This window comes from Amborella trichopoda, chromosome 7 (assembly GCF_054954075.1).
Source record: "Amborella trichopoda isolate Santa Cruz 75 chromosome 7, AtrichopodaSantaCruz75HAP2 v2.0, whole genome shotgun sequence".
NCBI lineage: Eukaryota > Viridiplantae > Streptophyta > Magnoliopsida > Amborellales > Amborellaceae > Amborella > Amborella trichopoda.
The window spans coordinates 6,672,194-6,688,318 of NC_142342.1; the positions used below are offsets into that span (position 1 = coordinate 6,672,194).

General features: G+C 35.7%; 2 protein-coding genes across 2 annotated transcripts; one reads left to right on the plus strand and one right to left on the minus strand.

Annotated features, from left to right (window-relative positions):
• The first annotated feature begins 300 nt into the window (after window positions 1–300).
• Window positions 301–2,283, plus strand: LOC18444219 (F-box protein At5g46170). Its single transcript, XM_006854395.4, has one exon. The coding sequence runs from the start codon at window positions 929–931 to the stop codon at window positions 1,991–1,993; it is 1,065 nt and encodes a 354-aa protein (XP_006854457.1). The 5' UTR covers window positions 301–928; the 3' UTR covers window positions 1,994–2,283.
• A 6,661-nt stretch (window positions 2,284–8,944) lies between these two features.
• On the minus strand, window positions 8,945–11,773 carry YCF37 (homolog of Synechocystis YCF37). Its single transcript, XM_088871210.1, has one exon. The coding sequence runs from the start codon at window positions 10,412–10,414 to the stop codon at window positions 9,992–9,994; it is 423 nt and encodes a 140-aa protein (XP_088727336.1). The 5' UTR covers window positions 10,415–11,773; the 3' UTR covers window positions 8,945–9,991.
• Between the last annotated feature and the right edge of the window lie 4,352 nt (window positions 11,774–16,125).

Below are 16,125 nucleotides of genomic sequence, written 5' to 3' on the forward strand. Positions count from 1 at the left end.
CGCTCCTTCCCTCTCTCTTCCCCAATCAATACAAGAGACCCAATCCTCAGACCAATTCTCTCTCTCTGCCGAGAACAGGAAATTCATTTCTCTCTCTCTCTCTCTCTCTACTGAGAGCAGGAAATTCATTTCTCCCTCTCTCTCTAGAACAAACCCAATCCTCAGAACCTCCATCAAGCCCATCTCTTTCTCTCTCTAGAAGAAACCCTATCCTCAGACCCTCCATCTAGCTTCTCTCTCTCTCTCTTCATTCCTCAGACCCTTACTGCGGATCTCTCTCTAATACAGAGAGGAAGAAGCTTTCTATAATTTCTTTTCTCTCCTTGAAGGACTATGCTTCTCTCTCTTTTGTGCCCCATTTCTTAGACCCCTCCTCTCTCTATCTTTCTCTCTCTAGGAAAGATTAGAAAGGATTTTTTCTGGTTTTTTTTTTTTGCTGTTTTTTTTTGCTTACTTTGCAGGCTCTCTCTCTCTGCAATTCCTTTAAAAGTCTAAATCTACTGTACTTTCCTCCCTATCTTTTCCTCTGAGCAAGTCTCTCTCTCTAAGCAATATTAGAAGAGACTTTTTCTACTTTTTTTTTCTTTGACGCCTCCATAGACGGAGACCCACCTCACAGTATTTCGATTTATCTTCAATTCCTGAAAATCTTCTTTCTCTCTAAAAGATTAGGACTTTTTCTACTTTTTTTCGCCTCCTTCTTAGACCCACCTCAAAAGTCTCTCTCTCTCTACACAATTCCTTAAAACTTAATTCCACGCTACTTTTCATCGCTGAAATTCCTTAAATCCTCTACCATCTACTCTACTTTCCCCTCTCTCTCTCTGCAAGTCTCTCTCTGCAACTCCATGAAGATTTGATTTTTACAGCACCCACCATTAGAACCGATTCATTATTGCAGATCTCTGCAACTTAGGACCTTCCACTCATGGAGCCATTTCCAGGTAAGGTCAGCTCTCACCTACCCCTACTCGCAGATCACTTCGAAAGACTCCCTGACTCAGTGCTCCTCCTTATATTTAACAAGGTTCAGGATATCAAATCCTTAGGGCTCTGCCTTTCTGTTTCCAAAAGGTTTTTCTCTCTCATCCCCATGGTTGAAGATATTTTGATCAAAGTAGACTGTGTAATCACTGATGATGAAGATCCAATAAACTCTAGAACCCGAGGCTTTCTCTCTCATCTCCTCAAAATGGTGATGGGCTCTTTTGTTAAGTCCCTCGAAGCCTTTCATAAGCTTGTAACGCCCCAAAAGATTAGGGTTTCAGAAGTCACCCACCATTCTCCAGTTGAGGTTTTGAAGAGTTTCTCAAGCATTAGGACCCTGAAAATCCAACTCCCTAATGGCGAGCTAGGGTTTGGAGATGGGGTTCTCCTCAAATGGAGAGCTGAATTTGGGACCAGTCTAGAGAGCTGCGTAATTTTAGGGGCTTCCAGTGTTATCGAGCCAGGTTTTGTGAGAGAGAAAACTAGGGTTTCTGATGATCTTGATATGGCCTTTTACGGAGAAGATGAATCAGGCACCATACCAGAGAGCTTCTATATTAATGGAGGTCTCAAACTTAGGGTGGTTTGGACCATTAGCTCTTTAATTGCTGCTTCAGCTAGGCATTTTGTTCTTCAACAAATAATTTCAGAGCACCCAGGCTTAGAGAGACTGACTGTAACCGATTGTGATAATCAAGGAATTCTTTCTATGAATTCAGGGCAATTGAGTGAAATTAGGGTTAAACCCATTTCAGCCTCTGCAAGTGCTAATAGAACCCAAGTTCCAGCTTTGAGCATGAAGCTCTGGTATGCTCCGTATATCGAGCTTCCTAACGGTATGGGTTTTAAAGGAGCTACTTTGGTTTTTATAAGGCCGAGTGATAGACCTATGGGGAAAGAGGAGGCTGATCAATTTGTGTCCATGGCTTTTGATGGAGCTTATGGGGAGGTGGCTAGACTATTGGTGAAGAGGAAGACTTACATTTTGGAGATGAATTCTTTCTAGAAGTGGGTTTTTAGAGAGAGAAAAATGGGTTCTTAGATAGAGAGAACCAAGGTGTTTCTAGAGAGAGAAACAGGGGATTGGATGGTGATTGTACAGAGGGTGGTTAGAGTTGGAATGGGGTGTCGTTGTTTTTGTTGTGGGCTTGAGTTACAGAGTTTATGAGTTAGTTTTATGTAAAAGTTGTACAGTTTTTTGTTTTTCTTCTTCTTTTCCCTTATGTTCTCCAAAGGGAACTGATGATGTAGCTGCTTGCATTATCCTTACTTTTAATGGAAAGATAAAGTTTTGCACCTTGTTTCTTTGGAATGTGCCATTGAATGGAAAAATCAACACTTTCTCTCTCACCTTGTTTCTTGAGAATGTGCATGGAAAGATCAAGACTCTCTCTCTCTTTCTCTCCGTCTCTACTCTCTCTGTCACATACTCACACAATATACCTGCTTGCAAAGTTTGAGATTTGATAAGAAGTTGATGCTTGAAAGTTATATCACAGAACAAATTTGATGTTTGCTAACATCTTCCAATCGAGAGCTAAATATTTATGGGCTACGGTGGTTTTTCTCAACGCCATTGATCCTTTTATCTCCTTTTGCCTAATAATTTCCATCTGGTACTAAAAGTCTACAAGAGTCATTGTTCTCTCATGATTTTCCTTCTCAATGCTGAAATGATTTATCATCTGTTGTTTTACTTTCTCGAGAGAAAATGACTTTATAATAACCTGGTTATAATCAATTCCTGTGTCTTTGAACGGTTGCTGTATTTCTTTTCTTCACTTCACTTCATTTCTCTCAATTTTATGGTACCTTGCATAATTTGTTTTAAACAACCTGGTTTTATTGAATTGCTTGTCCTGCTTTAATTCTCAGCAAATGTATGAAATTTTACTGATTTCTTAGTGTGTGTTAGAAAGAGAGGTAAGCAAAAATCTGAGTCATTCTACATAGCCTGTGTGTCTTCTTCTTCGAAATCATTGAAAGAAGCTTGGATTCCCGTTCGAAATCATTGAAAGAAGCTTGGGTTCCCGTTCAATTTGTAACTGGATTGATAAGTTTATCTGGATATGGTTCGAGTATCCTGAGCTGATGGATAAGTTTTCATGTGAAATCTTCATACTATAACCAGTTATTGATCCAACTCAGAGTCACCCAAGTCAGATCTGGATCATCTTCTAGGAGATTATGGTTCGAAGATCCCCGGATCTGCAGTTTCTAGCGTCTTTTCTTAATGTCTTTGTTAAATATAAACCTATCCAGTTGAGAATCGCCTGAGTGGGATTGTGTGAGCCGGGGCCTGATTTTCTGAAAAACTGATTAAAACTATGGTTTCCGTGATTTCATTTATGTGTGCTGTGTTCTTTTGAAGCCGGAAAAGTAGAATCTGAGTGTTTATGAGAAAATAAATGTTTTTAGCCTATAATATGAAATTATTAATCTTTCATGTAACTACTCTTTCTCTCTCTCTCTCAAGGTCCCCCAGGCATGAGGCCTTAGAAGTGTTCGATTAAAGGAACTACCATCTTTGTTTTCAGAAACTATAATGGTGAACTGTATTACACTGACTGCATTCAGATTTGATGGACACCCACTTTGCAGACACACAGTGTTATGCTAATATCGTTGGTTCCTTCAACGCCTATGTGACTTTTATGCATTGTGTCGTTTGCTGGTGTACCGTTCATTCTGAAAGAAATCTAATTTCCTGCAATTTAAATTCGATAGAATCAAATCGTGCACCCAATTTCAGATTTGTTTAAGTTGTTAACTTTGTTTTTTAAATAACCTATGGCTTATTTGGTTACTTAAATACTTCAATGAAAATTCCGGGCTCTTTTATTCAGAGTTGAACAAAGTGAATCCCCTGACTCCTAAATTATTGGATCTCTTCATTGAATTTTGTTGAGCTCTCTACCTCTCAAACCTGAAATTCTAGTCGCTCTCCACTCCTCTCCTCACCTCTCTCTCTCTCTGCGGAATTTACAGTACTTTTAACTACAAAAGGCTTGATATTTGTAAACATCTACCTACCATCTTCATGTTTCTTCTACCTTAAGGAACCACATCATTACGAAATAAATGGATAACATTCTCTTACTTAAAATCCAAAGTAGACCCAAAATTCCACGTTTTTGAACAGTTTTTTAGTACTTCCACATTTTGCTGTCATGGTTGCCTCTTCACACGGTTTCAGGGCTATCTCTTCAGGTTTAATTGTCCCACTTGCACTCTCTCTCTCTCGCTCTGTATTTAATATTGTGTAATAACTGTGTCATGCATCTGTGTGTGTTTACGTGTAAATGATACTATATGTATGCCAACATCTCTCCATCTTTCTAGAGAGAGAAAGAGAGTTAGAGAGAGAGAGAGAGTTACTTGTATAATAAGGCCTCTGAGAATCTAATTTTGAAATTTGCCAATTAATTTGCAGATCTGTACCTGGAGGAATACCTTATTGAATTCCCACACGTACCCATGTTTTGCAAATAAAAAACATAAGATAATATATGCAAAGAACATTTAACAAAGAGGAAAAACCAGTATTCTAAGGGGAAATGGGAAAAAAAACTGTTATGATTCTGGTTCTTGCCGGGATGCTGTCTGCGAGTGTTAAAAGATGTGCAGAGTCGCTCTGAATCATATGGAAACAATTTCACTCACCACCATTAAAATATAATGGAAATTCCATTAACAATTTAGGCAGGCTTTACAGGTAGGGAGGAAGCATGGCCATTTATTGCTACCACTATTTGGCAATTAAGAGAAGGCAGAACCAGCACTGACCCACATGCTGATCATGTCTCCTTGGCCAGAGAGGGAGGAGGGTTAGAGAGAGAAAATTGATGGTGATGGCAAAGTTAGAGAGAGAGAGAGAGAGAGAATTGTTGTTGTTGGCAAGTGTTAGAGAGAGAAGTTACATGGCAGTGGATGGTGGAAAGAGAAAGTAGAGAGAAATGATTATGCTGTGCAAAGGCAAAGCAACCTAGAATTAGAAGGAGAGGAGAGGAAGGACAGGGAAATTTTAGAAGAAAAGATGAGAAAGTATGTTGTGCAAAAGAGGGTGGGGGAGAGGCCCCTAACCTGAGTAGGAATTGAGCTTAAGGTGTAGTGTTGCAAATCGTTAAGCGCTTATTAATTAAGCCCTCGTTTTTTTTCTAAAATTGTATGTTAGAAATGTTGGAAGGCAAACTCACTGCACCATAAAAATCCTATTATAAGGAGGGTTGAGATTAGATAAAAAAAATAGAAGTTTAACTAAAATAAGAGTCTTAATTATATATATTAATTTTGAAATATATATATAACATGTATGAGATTTCTATATTAATAACCTCTTACAAAATAATAGGGAAAATATGTGTTTTTTTTATTTGGAAAAAGCGGCTTCCTCTAGAGAGTGGTAGGGTCTCGTGCATTGTGAGGCAATGCCTTCGTATAAAGAGATATGAGCATGCTTTAAGGGCCTGGAGATCATTCGGAGTAAAGGTGATATCTTGGTAGAGGGAGACTCCTTCAATGTCATTAAATGGTGTCAAAAGGAGCAAAGGGTCCCCTGGTCTCCTCATACTATTTCGTTGGACATTTCTTAAACCGGTAGCTTTCACTTTTCATTTGCTCATGTCTATCGGGAGTCTAACGACTTAGCAAATCAACTTGCTAAACTTAGGTGCTCTTTGTCCTCTTTGTATGTCTCCGATAATTTAATTTATTATGCATGACTCTATGATGTTACAACTCCTATCAATTAAAGTTATTTGACTTTGTAAAAAAGAAGAAGTGAGCTTCCTACGGAGAGAAAGACTATGGTGATGCATCTTGTAGATTGAGAGGTGGAGGACAGGTTCTTGTAGAGAATTTGGGTGGTATTTTCTTTGAGTGAGATAAAGTCTTGGTTGACCTCAAGATTTTCTTTGTCGAGAATAGTTTAGTTATGTAATAGAGATAAGCTCGGGGAGATAGTCCAAAAGGGTTGTATTACTAAGTTTTATAAATGTTTAGAGATGCATAATAGATTTCAATTTGCAGTGTTCACAGATATAGCTCTTTTGGAGTGAACTACGTAAATGTTTACATTTTTGTAATGTAGCATTTTATTTCTCATATAGTTCGTATCATAAAACTAATAGAGTTCTTAAATCCTAACATTGTCTAGTTGGTCCGCACCCGACTAACCCAATATATTTTATGTATAAGATATTTAAAAAAGAAATATCACCTAAATCCTCGAACCACCTTACCACATGGTCAAAATGATCCCGTTCAACTATTTAATATTTACTTTTTCGAATGTACCTCTTCAATTTTTAAGAAATGACCCATTGTTTAGGGTTGGAACCTAAATAACTAAGGCCATTTTGATAATTTTTCTTACTTAAATGGGGCCAGCCAAATCAAGATAATACCCATAATTGTTACGGGATAGAAAAGCTGAATCAATGGTCTACAACAAAAAAAAAGTGAGTCAAATGTTGCTATCCTTGAACAACCAGGGTATCATAGCCATTTAGTAGTTTCATGTTGCTATTCTTAAACAACCAACCACATTTTCAGGCATTTTCATTATTTGGCAATAGCCACTTTATTGTTGCCGAATTACTAAAATTTAATGTTGTTCAGGTTTTCAACCTTGAATAGGAGCAATTTGAAATTTTTTAATTTTTTTTTTAATAATGTATTAAAGTATAATAAAACTTAAGAAGTAACTATTACAATGATTTGACAAGGTATTAAAGAATAATGAAACTTAAGAAGTAAACATTACAATGTTTAATGGGATAATTTGAGCCCCATCAATAATTTTGTACAGTGGTTTGAGGATTTAATTGGTATTCTCCTTGTATATAGAATAGTCTACCCTCATCGAAATACAAAGTTTAAAGTTAGAATATTTTGTGAAGGGTAGATTTGCCCGATTGCGCTTTTATCTTGGTGATGCGAATGAATATTTTGTAATCTTCATAGGTGTATAGTTGAAATTTTTATTAAAAACAAGGGTATTAATAATAATAAAGTTCAACTTCCAAGAACTTCTATTCACAATGGCATTGTATTTTTGTAAAAATTTCAAATGTATTGTTACTTCCGAATTTTTCTTTGATGCAATTTCTATAAGGCCTAAACTATACGAAAACAAAATAAAACTTCACCTATAATTCTTGTCCGGAGAGCACTTTAGGCATCAGATTTCCCTGATGGCTCTAGAAATCATTTTCTAACACCGACTATAAAATTTGAAGCTAAAAAAATGATACAGATCTTGTGGATATGTGAATATATTGTTAGGGCAAAATTGACGGTCTAGATAATGTGCTACAATAAATATTATTTTTAAGGCTTGAAATCCTAATTTTTCACAACCATAATATTCAAGGTTGAGATATGATGGATTCGAAGGTTTTCTTATGCCATAAATGCAATTTTCATGAGTTTTTAGGGGACACTTTGCTTATTTTGATAGGGTTGTAGCCCTATCAAAACATTTTTCTTTTTCTTGTAATAGAGTGTAGTTTGTATAAGGCTGAGCCCTAAACAATCAAAGTAAAGTACACCTTCAAATAGTATCAAACTATTTTGTTTCGATACTAAAAATCTTTGTGATGATCTGAAAATTTATTTTCATGTATAATTATGAATTTAAAGCTTCAAAAATAGTGTAGACCGAACAGATCTATGAACACTTGGAAATCTTGAAAAGTGATGATGGACAAAGTGCATCATAAGATTGCACTGTTTTTAAGACTTCGTATCCATTTTTTCTCATGTCCATACGTCTTGAAGACGAGAATTTTTAGACATAAAAAAACCTCTTCTATTGAATGTTTGAGGTACGCCTTAATCTGATTGTTTAGAGCCTCACCCTTATATAAACTTTTTTTTTTTTTTTTTTAATATTAATTTTGAGACTTGGTGAGAATGAAACATAGACATCAATTTCTGGCTCCTGCCCTCTGCCTGCTGTCCTACACCCCTACTTTTGGCATTTTAAAGCCCTAGGGGGCTCTATCATTCATTATTTCCAAAACAAAAAAATATTATGAGAGATAATACATAATGTGGAATTCCCCCTACAAGTGCATGTTAGTAGTCTATATAGCCCAAGGTAAAGAACCGTCTCATCGATAAAAATTTTTAGGATGAGGTTTCAATAAGGTTGCAACCTCAAACCAACCAATTGAGGCGTACCTCTAAATTTTATTATAAATATAATTTAGGAATAAAAATATTTTAGGCGGCTCGATAATCTATTTTTATCTCTAATTAGAAAACTTTAAACTTTAAAAATAGTTCAAATCAAGTCGATCCACAAATATCTGAAAATTTTAAAAATGAACGGTCAAGATAATGTGATGCAAGATACACTATTTCTCCGACTTAAAAGTTTTTTTCATTTTTATATTTATACATCTGGATGTGGAGATGATCAATTAGAGGAAATTCCAACCTCAAAACAACCTATCATGATGGATTTTTGAAGTGCTCCTTTAATTCTGTAACCTTATATAAACTTTTTCATAATTTTTATTCATATATACGTTTCATTGAGAACTCTTTTTTTTTTCCACTCATCAATTGTTCCTCATGCACCAACAACTTTTTTATTAGCGAGCAGAAAAAATGTTGAGCACGTATAATATGCTCTTGTGGGAGCACATTGTACACTTACTCCCATAGGTCGATGATCCACTTGCCGGTATTTTTTTTTGTTTTAAAATTTTGGGAACCACATAACGATAACTAGATAATTGTTTTTAAAAAATGAAAAAAGTAGATTTTAAGTTGTCCGATACTTAGATCTCACCTTCCAAAAATTAGACGGTCTCTATTCAATCTTGAAACATTATTTTCTGTTTTCCAAGTCCATAGAAATGAAATTCAGGAATTTTTCTATTAAGATTAGTCGACTAGTTGAAGAGGTTATATGGGTAAAATTTAAAGTCTTAAAAATACTCCTGAATTAAACTTTAATCGAGGGAATAAATATAAAATGTACTTCCACCGGCTTGATTGTTGAGATTTTCACTTACACTGTCACAGCTCAAAAATGTACTTACTAGCCAAGTAGTACTTTATGGACGGGCCACGATTTCCTTATCTCCTCAGACAGACAGAGAGAGAGAGAGAGACAGACCCGGTAGGTCAACTTGATCTGGGTTCGGGTCAGTTCAAGGTTTTGGCATGGTAGATCGGGTCACAGTCCCGGTCCAAAACCCGGCACTGAGTAAGATCTAGGTCAAGTCTAAGTCCAGGTCAACTCCAACCCGAACCTGACCTAAACATATTTACACACATATTATATATTAAACATATGGGATTGTATACAATGACATTATTTTACCTTTTATAAAAGGACGTCTTCATTAGTTACAACCATATGATGATAGTTTGGGTGTGTCATAAAGTCCGATAATTTATTTTTTGAAATTTGAGTTTGATCAATGAAATAAATGTAGCTATAAATTTCAAGTCAAGATTAATTGTTATTACTTTATACCAAAAGGTAAATGGTCGTATTGTATATTGTTTTTAAATATATATATATAATATTTTGACAAATTTATGATATGTGTGTAGATACCTTGCAAATATTTTTTCAAAAAAAAATTGTTAGATTCTAAACCTACACCCAAACCGAGTCAAGTCCAGGTCCAGGTCCAAGTTTTCGACTAATGGGTTAGGTTCAAAACCCTAGACTCGAGGTCGGTCTAGGTGATATGCCCAAGTGCAAGTGGAACCGGACCAACCCCAACGCACCCATTGCCACCTCTCGTTACAAAAAAAGGCACCTTATCCCACATCCTAAATAAGATTAAAAATAATTTTTTAAAAATAATAATAATAATAATAATTGAAATGAAAGATCGAGGTCAAGAGACACACAATCACATTAAATAATTGAGAGAGAAGAAAATTGGCCACGAATTCCTTATCCCCTCAAATGGAGAGAGACCTACCAAGTTTAGAGAGAGAACTTTGAAAGTCTAGAGAGAGAAACCTTTGATTTTCATGGTTTTTGTGCCTCAGGCCCTAGAATCCCATTCACAACTGAGGAAGCCACCACCAAACCCACCACCTCGGCCCCCGCCACCCCCAACGCCTGTCCCAAATCCGCCGCTACGTTTATCGCTCCGCTGCCGCCGCCGAAACCCTTCTCCACATCTTCCTTGACCACCTCTAAACCCTCCTCCACCAATTTCTCCCCTTCCTTCACCAATTCCTCAGCCTCTTCCTCCACTTTCTTCAGCCTCCTTATCCCGAAAAGTGGAATATCCTCTGCTAAACCGGCGGCCTCTCCAAATTTAGCGGTGGTCAAGGTGGTCGCCACCCATAGGGCCTGCCTCCTGGTTATGGAGGCATTGGCGCGTGTGGATTGTGCACGTACGTTGTGTGTGATGGGGAGGAGGGTTAGAGAGAGTGAGGAAGCCATTGGAGTGTGTTTGTGCTCGGTGAGAATGGGAGTGGAAAATATATACGGGGTTTAGAAATGGCATAAGTTTCGATTAGGGCTTACTGTGAATTACAAACATATCCTATAACCTTATTTCTTCATTAAAATTAGATGCAGTTTGTAAGTAGTAAGGGTTATGGGCCAAGCTTACTATATACTTATTTTACTCTCTAAAACTTATATACCTCTTCCAATCCAACTCTACTCTTTTGAATGAAGAAGGGAGATGGTCATAATCACATTGTCTCGTCTTTATTCTATTTGAGCTTGAGCCTGAGCCTGAGCCTGAGCCTGAGCCTGAGCCTGAGCCTAATTGGTTCGCACTTGACAAATTGTAACCCTATATCGTAGGCTCAATTCCAATTAAGGGTCAAGGGCCTTTCTCCCAACTCAGGGTGAAAGCCCCTTTTTCTACTTATTTGACTCTCCAAAAAAAAAAAAAAATCTCCATACCATTTTATTTAAAAATTTAATTTTTTTTTACAAAACATTTTGATACCAAAATTTGGGCATCTACTCCTCTTCAATAAAATAAAATGACTAAAATACGACACCAAAATTTGTGCATCTACTCCTCTTTTATACTAGCACCTATAAATAATATAAAACAAATATTATCAATAAAATAAAATGACCAAAATACATCTGAAAGTTTTTTGTTATGCCATTTTATGGATTTTTTTTAAAAAAAATCTTTGTTTTAAGTGTGCCCCATTGAGATGATAGCACGTACCAAATTTCATATTCATATAATTTGTCAAAACAATTTTTTTTTTTATAATGTTACTGTTTATTGATTAAAAGGTTAAGTACAGCAAATCAAAGAGGAAATACATCAAAATTGCAAAGTCATGCAATTTAACACCCTTCTTGGCAAATACTATTGCTTCATAATTTGCTTCCCGATAAACATGTTAGAAGGAAAATTGCAAGCTCGAACATTGATCCAAAATTCTCATCAATTTCATTCTCAAACGCTGCTGGGGTCTAGCATTAGAATTGCACTAATTAATCACATTTAAACAATCTCCCTTAAATATGCAAACCCCCTTGAGCTGCACTCTTCATTCTAGCGCATCCATTTCTGCTTCATTAGCCGACAAAATGCCGCCCAGTCCTACATAGCAGAAAATAGTTGCTCCTGAGGAATCCTGTAAAATTCCTCCAAAACCAGCTAAACGTGGATTATCCAAAGAAGTACCATCGAAATTGAGTTTGAAACATCCCATTTGAGGAGACATCCATCGTCCTTTAGGTCTCACTTTCACCCTCCCTTAATTCATCAAATTCGACAAATTAACGTCCATATCAAATCTTGAAGTTCCAAAACCCTCTTTGGTTATTGAAAGCCATCGCCACATCGTGTTAAGAACTCGATTCCACTTCCAGTGTTGGACCTTAAAAAATGCGTCTATTTCTTTCCAACCATATCTCCCAAAGCACTGCCGAGTCACAAACTTTGGCAAACCATCCATACTTATTTGATTAATAATATTCGTATGGTCCTCATCTTATAAAACAGGCAATTCCAAATCTCAACAGATAACTAACAATGTAAAAACAAATAATCTCCTACCTCATCACTTTGTTTGCACAACATACAAATATTAACCATGATCCTACCTCTTTTCTTCAAATTATCAATAGTTAGTGTTTTACCTCGAAAAAGAATCCTCAGAAAGTTTTTGATTTTGAATAGAACTTTCCAACACCATCACCTTTACAAGGCGACTCGAGACCATCTCACTCAATCATGATACATGAGATTATACGCAGATTTAATACAAAAAAAGCCGTCATTTTCAACTTGCAGACCACCTCATCCTTTAAAAATAAAATACTCTAAGGCGTCGAATGTAAGATCAAATGGCCAGTGGCTCACTTGATCTAAATTAGACAGCTAGATGGAAGGAGTATATATCTTCTATACAATAAGAGAAGTTTAGAAACCTTTTCCTTTATAAAAAAAAAAGAGGTGAAGTTTCACCTTGAAATTTTGTTTCGAAAATACTTCGACCATCGGACATCCTTAAAGTGGCTCTAAAATATGTTTCCACCACTTATTCATGAAATTTATAACTCAAAAAATGGTACACATCTTGGATTTGTGGACACTTGAAAATAAAGGTCAAGATAATGTGTTACAATCTACACTATTTTAGGTTTGGAAACCTTTTTTTTTTTTTCTTTCACAACCATAATCATCAAGATCTTAACTGATTGATTTGAATGCTTTTTGAAGGCCGGAATTATAATTCTTAATGATTTTTTAGGTGAGGATTTACTTTCTTTTTTTTCTATAAAGCCTTAACCTATTTCTAAGTTAAAGTGAATACCAGAAAAGATCTATTCTTCAATCCAGAAATTCACGTGTGTTGCCATTGATGATTAAGGAAGATTCGATGTGGAGTGGGAGTCGGTCAGTAATGTGCCAATTCATGGGCCGGTGATTCATTAAACTATCCCATCTATTTTGCAATTTTTGAAAAATACCTACAATGTTATCCTAATATCTTCTTCTTCTTTTTCCCTTCTTTATTTTTATAACTAGAATGCTTCTGCTACGATCTGCTGGGTCCGTGGTGGTAAGAATCCCCAAAGATCAATTAGTTCGATATTGCTTTCCAGTGCTACAGACCTTACAGATCCAATGTAATGGCACTATGAGCTTGTAAGTCGGTACCTGTGTAAAATGTAGCACTTATTGTTAAAAAAATCGACTTGGCCAAAGTACTTGGGACCTAACTGAGACAATTTATTTGAGCGAGTCCGAGTAACTCGCCCGAGTCCAGCTTATTTTTTTAAAGAAGATGAAGAAAAATAGTGGTTCTATATATTACAAATGGCTCTTTTATATACAAAACAAGAAACAACATGTTGGTTATTTTGTTGAGGTTGTAGTGGTAGCATCACTTGAGCTTCAGCTACCAATATCATGGACTATTTTTAAAAATGGATAAAACATGTATTCTCCAACATCTACACCAAAATAAAAATAAAAATAAAAAAACCCACGTGCATCAAATTAAAGTGCCGTGCCGTCGAAAGGACCCATTACCAAGGATTCCTTTCTCTTCCCCATCCATTCAAAGGCAAAAACTTGGGGTGGCTTTTTGTGCCACGTTATTCATGGTGAAGGCCATCTCTCCACCCCCGTTTCGGGATAGCAACGGTTGGGGCCGAGTTCGGGTCAGACCCACCTTTACTGGGTCTAACTTGGATCTGGTCTGAGGTAGGATCCAAGTCATTTAGATATGTATTCAACCTCCTATGTAAGTAAAGTTTGGCTCCAAAAATAAAGAAAGTAAAATATTTATTTTATATATTAAGATATTTTATAATGTATAGTTGATATCATTTGACTTAGAAAATTTTTTATATAAGGTTGCAATCTTGAAATGTAGAATTACATATGCACCTCAAAAATCCATTAGAAAAGGTTGTTGTGATGTTGAAAAACCTCTAATCGATCATCTCCACATCAAGATGTATGAATATGAAAAAAAAAAAAAAAAAGATTTTGAGTTCCATAAATAGTGCATCTTGCAACATATTATTAGACCATTCATTTTCAAGATTTTCATATGTCTATAGATCTACTTGATTTTGACCTTTTTTCTAAAATTTCAAATTTTATAATCAGAGATGAAAATAAATTTTAAAATAATCCTAAGAATTTTTTACACTAAAATTACATGATATGATCAAATTTGGAGGTACACTTTAATTTGATTGTTTATAGAAACCACACCCTTTAACTTATTTATAACATGTTTTATATTGTCGGGTCGGACCGGGTTAAACCCGACCCTGACCAGGTGAAGTCCAAGTTATTTGGACCTTCATCAGACCCAGACCTGGATCCGACTTAACTCGCCAGGTCCAACAACGAGACCCATACCAAATGTTGACCGAGCCCAATGGCTACCCCTACGGGTTGTTACGAAAACACTGCGAAAAAAAGAAAACCTGCTTTTTACTTGCTTCAAAAATAACCCAATTGACTGATAGGGTCATGAGAGAGAGAGAGAGAGAGAGAGAGATTCACCACCCTAAGGAAGCTCAACTGAAGGAGAAGTGAATGTCATAATGGGTCTCTAACGATGAACGAGAAGTGCGTGTTATAATGGGACCATAAACAGTGCGCACACGGCATGTGTGCATGAAAGTGGGGTTACCATTCTTGACCGTGTTTTTGTGAAAGAGGGTTATGGACTTGAACAAGACCTAAATGCTTTAGGAAAATGATAGATAACTTACTTTTATCATTGAATTGAAGATGTGACCTTTAATGTTGTAGAATATATTCATATAGCGGACTCTAATTAATTAAAAAAAGGTTTTGATGATGATGACGACGACTCTTTAAATGTTTTAAACCACACCACTAACATGCTATTTATTTTTGCACCCATCTTTTTAAATAGTAAACTAATTTTTTTAAGATGAAAATACCCCCTTATAACGCACATTTCTCTCAAAGGAAAAAAAAATAAAAAATAGGAACCAAACCTTGATTTGGCATGCATTGCGTTAAGCCAGCTTCATTTTAATAGAGCCACGGACTGGTTTTGATAAGAGCCAATCCAGCACACCATATTCCTAACTGGCCTCGTTGTTTAAAATAAAGGATTGTATACAATAAGACTATTTACTTTTTGTATAAAGAAGTCACAATTACTTATAACCATCTAATGTGAAATTTAATAGCTTGGACATGTCATAAAGGTCGAAAAAATTACTTTTAAACTTTGACTTGGCCAATGAAATTAGTACAACCACCCAATTTTACATTCAATGGTCAAGATTAATTGTGATCATCTTGTATCAAAAATAAATAATCTCATCATACACTTTACCATAAAATAAAACAATTCTAGCATAACTCAATAGTCTAGAATCAATCTAGCACATGAGCCAGATGTTTATTGTTTAAAACAAAACCTGTCCGACACATTATATGTCACGTGGGCTTCATTTAAAAAGAAAGGGGATGCTCAAAACTTCATTTATAATGCATTTTTGAACCGTCAATTTTCAAGATTTTCAAGTTTTTACAAATCTATCGATCTACACTATTTTTTAAACTTTAAACTTTATAAATAAATAAAAATATATATTTTAAAGCTATCACAAAAATTTCAGTATTAAAACCACATTTCTAGACACTATTTGAAAGTAACTCTAATTTGATTGTTTAAAGCCTAGGCTCTACACAAACCACACCCAAAAAAAAATATACTTGGAAAAAAGGTTGTAATTTGAAAATAAATAGTATCAAAGAAAACTTGAGCCGAGGGTCTAAACAATCAAATTAAAGCCTGCCAAAAAACATTCACTAAAAGAGATTATGATCATCTCAATATCAAGATGCATGAACCGTCAAATTTTCAAGTTTGGAAATATTGTATTTTATAATGCATTTTTGAACAGCCAATTTTCAAGTTTTCATAGATTCGTCGATCTACATTATTTTTAAAGCTTTAAAATTTATAAATAAAGATAAAAATATATTTTAAAACTATCACAAAAATTTTCAGTGTCAGACCACATTTTTTGACAGTATTTGAAGGTAAGCTCTAATTTGATTGTTTAGAGCCTAAGCTCTATACAAACCGCACCCTCAAAGTTAATATTGCGGTCAAGCACATACATGAGAGAGAGAGAGGGAGGAGGTCCGAGGCGTGCGT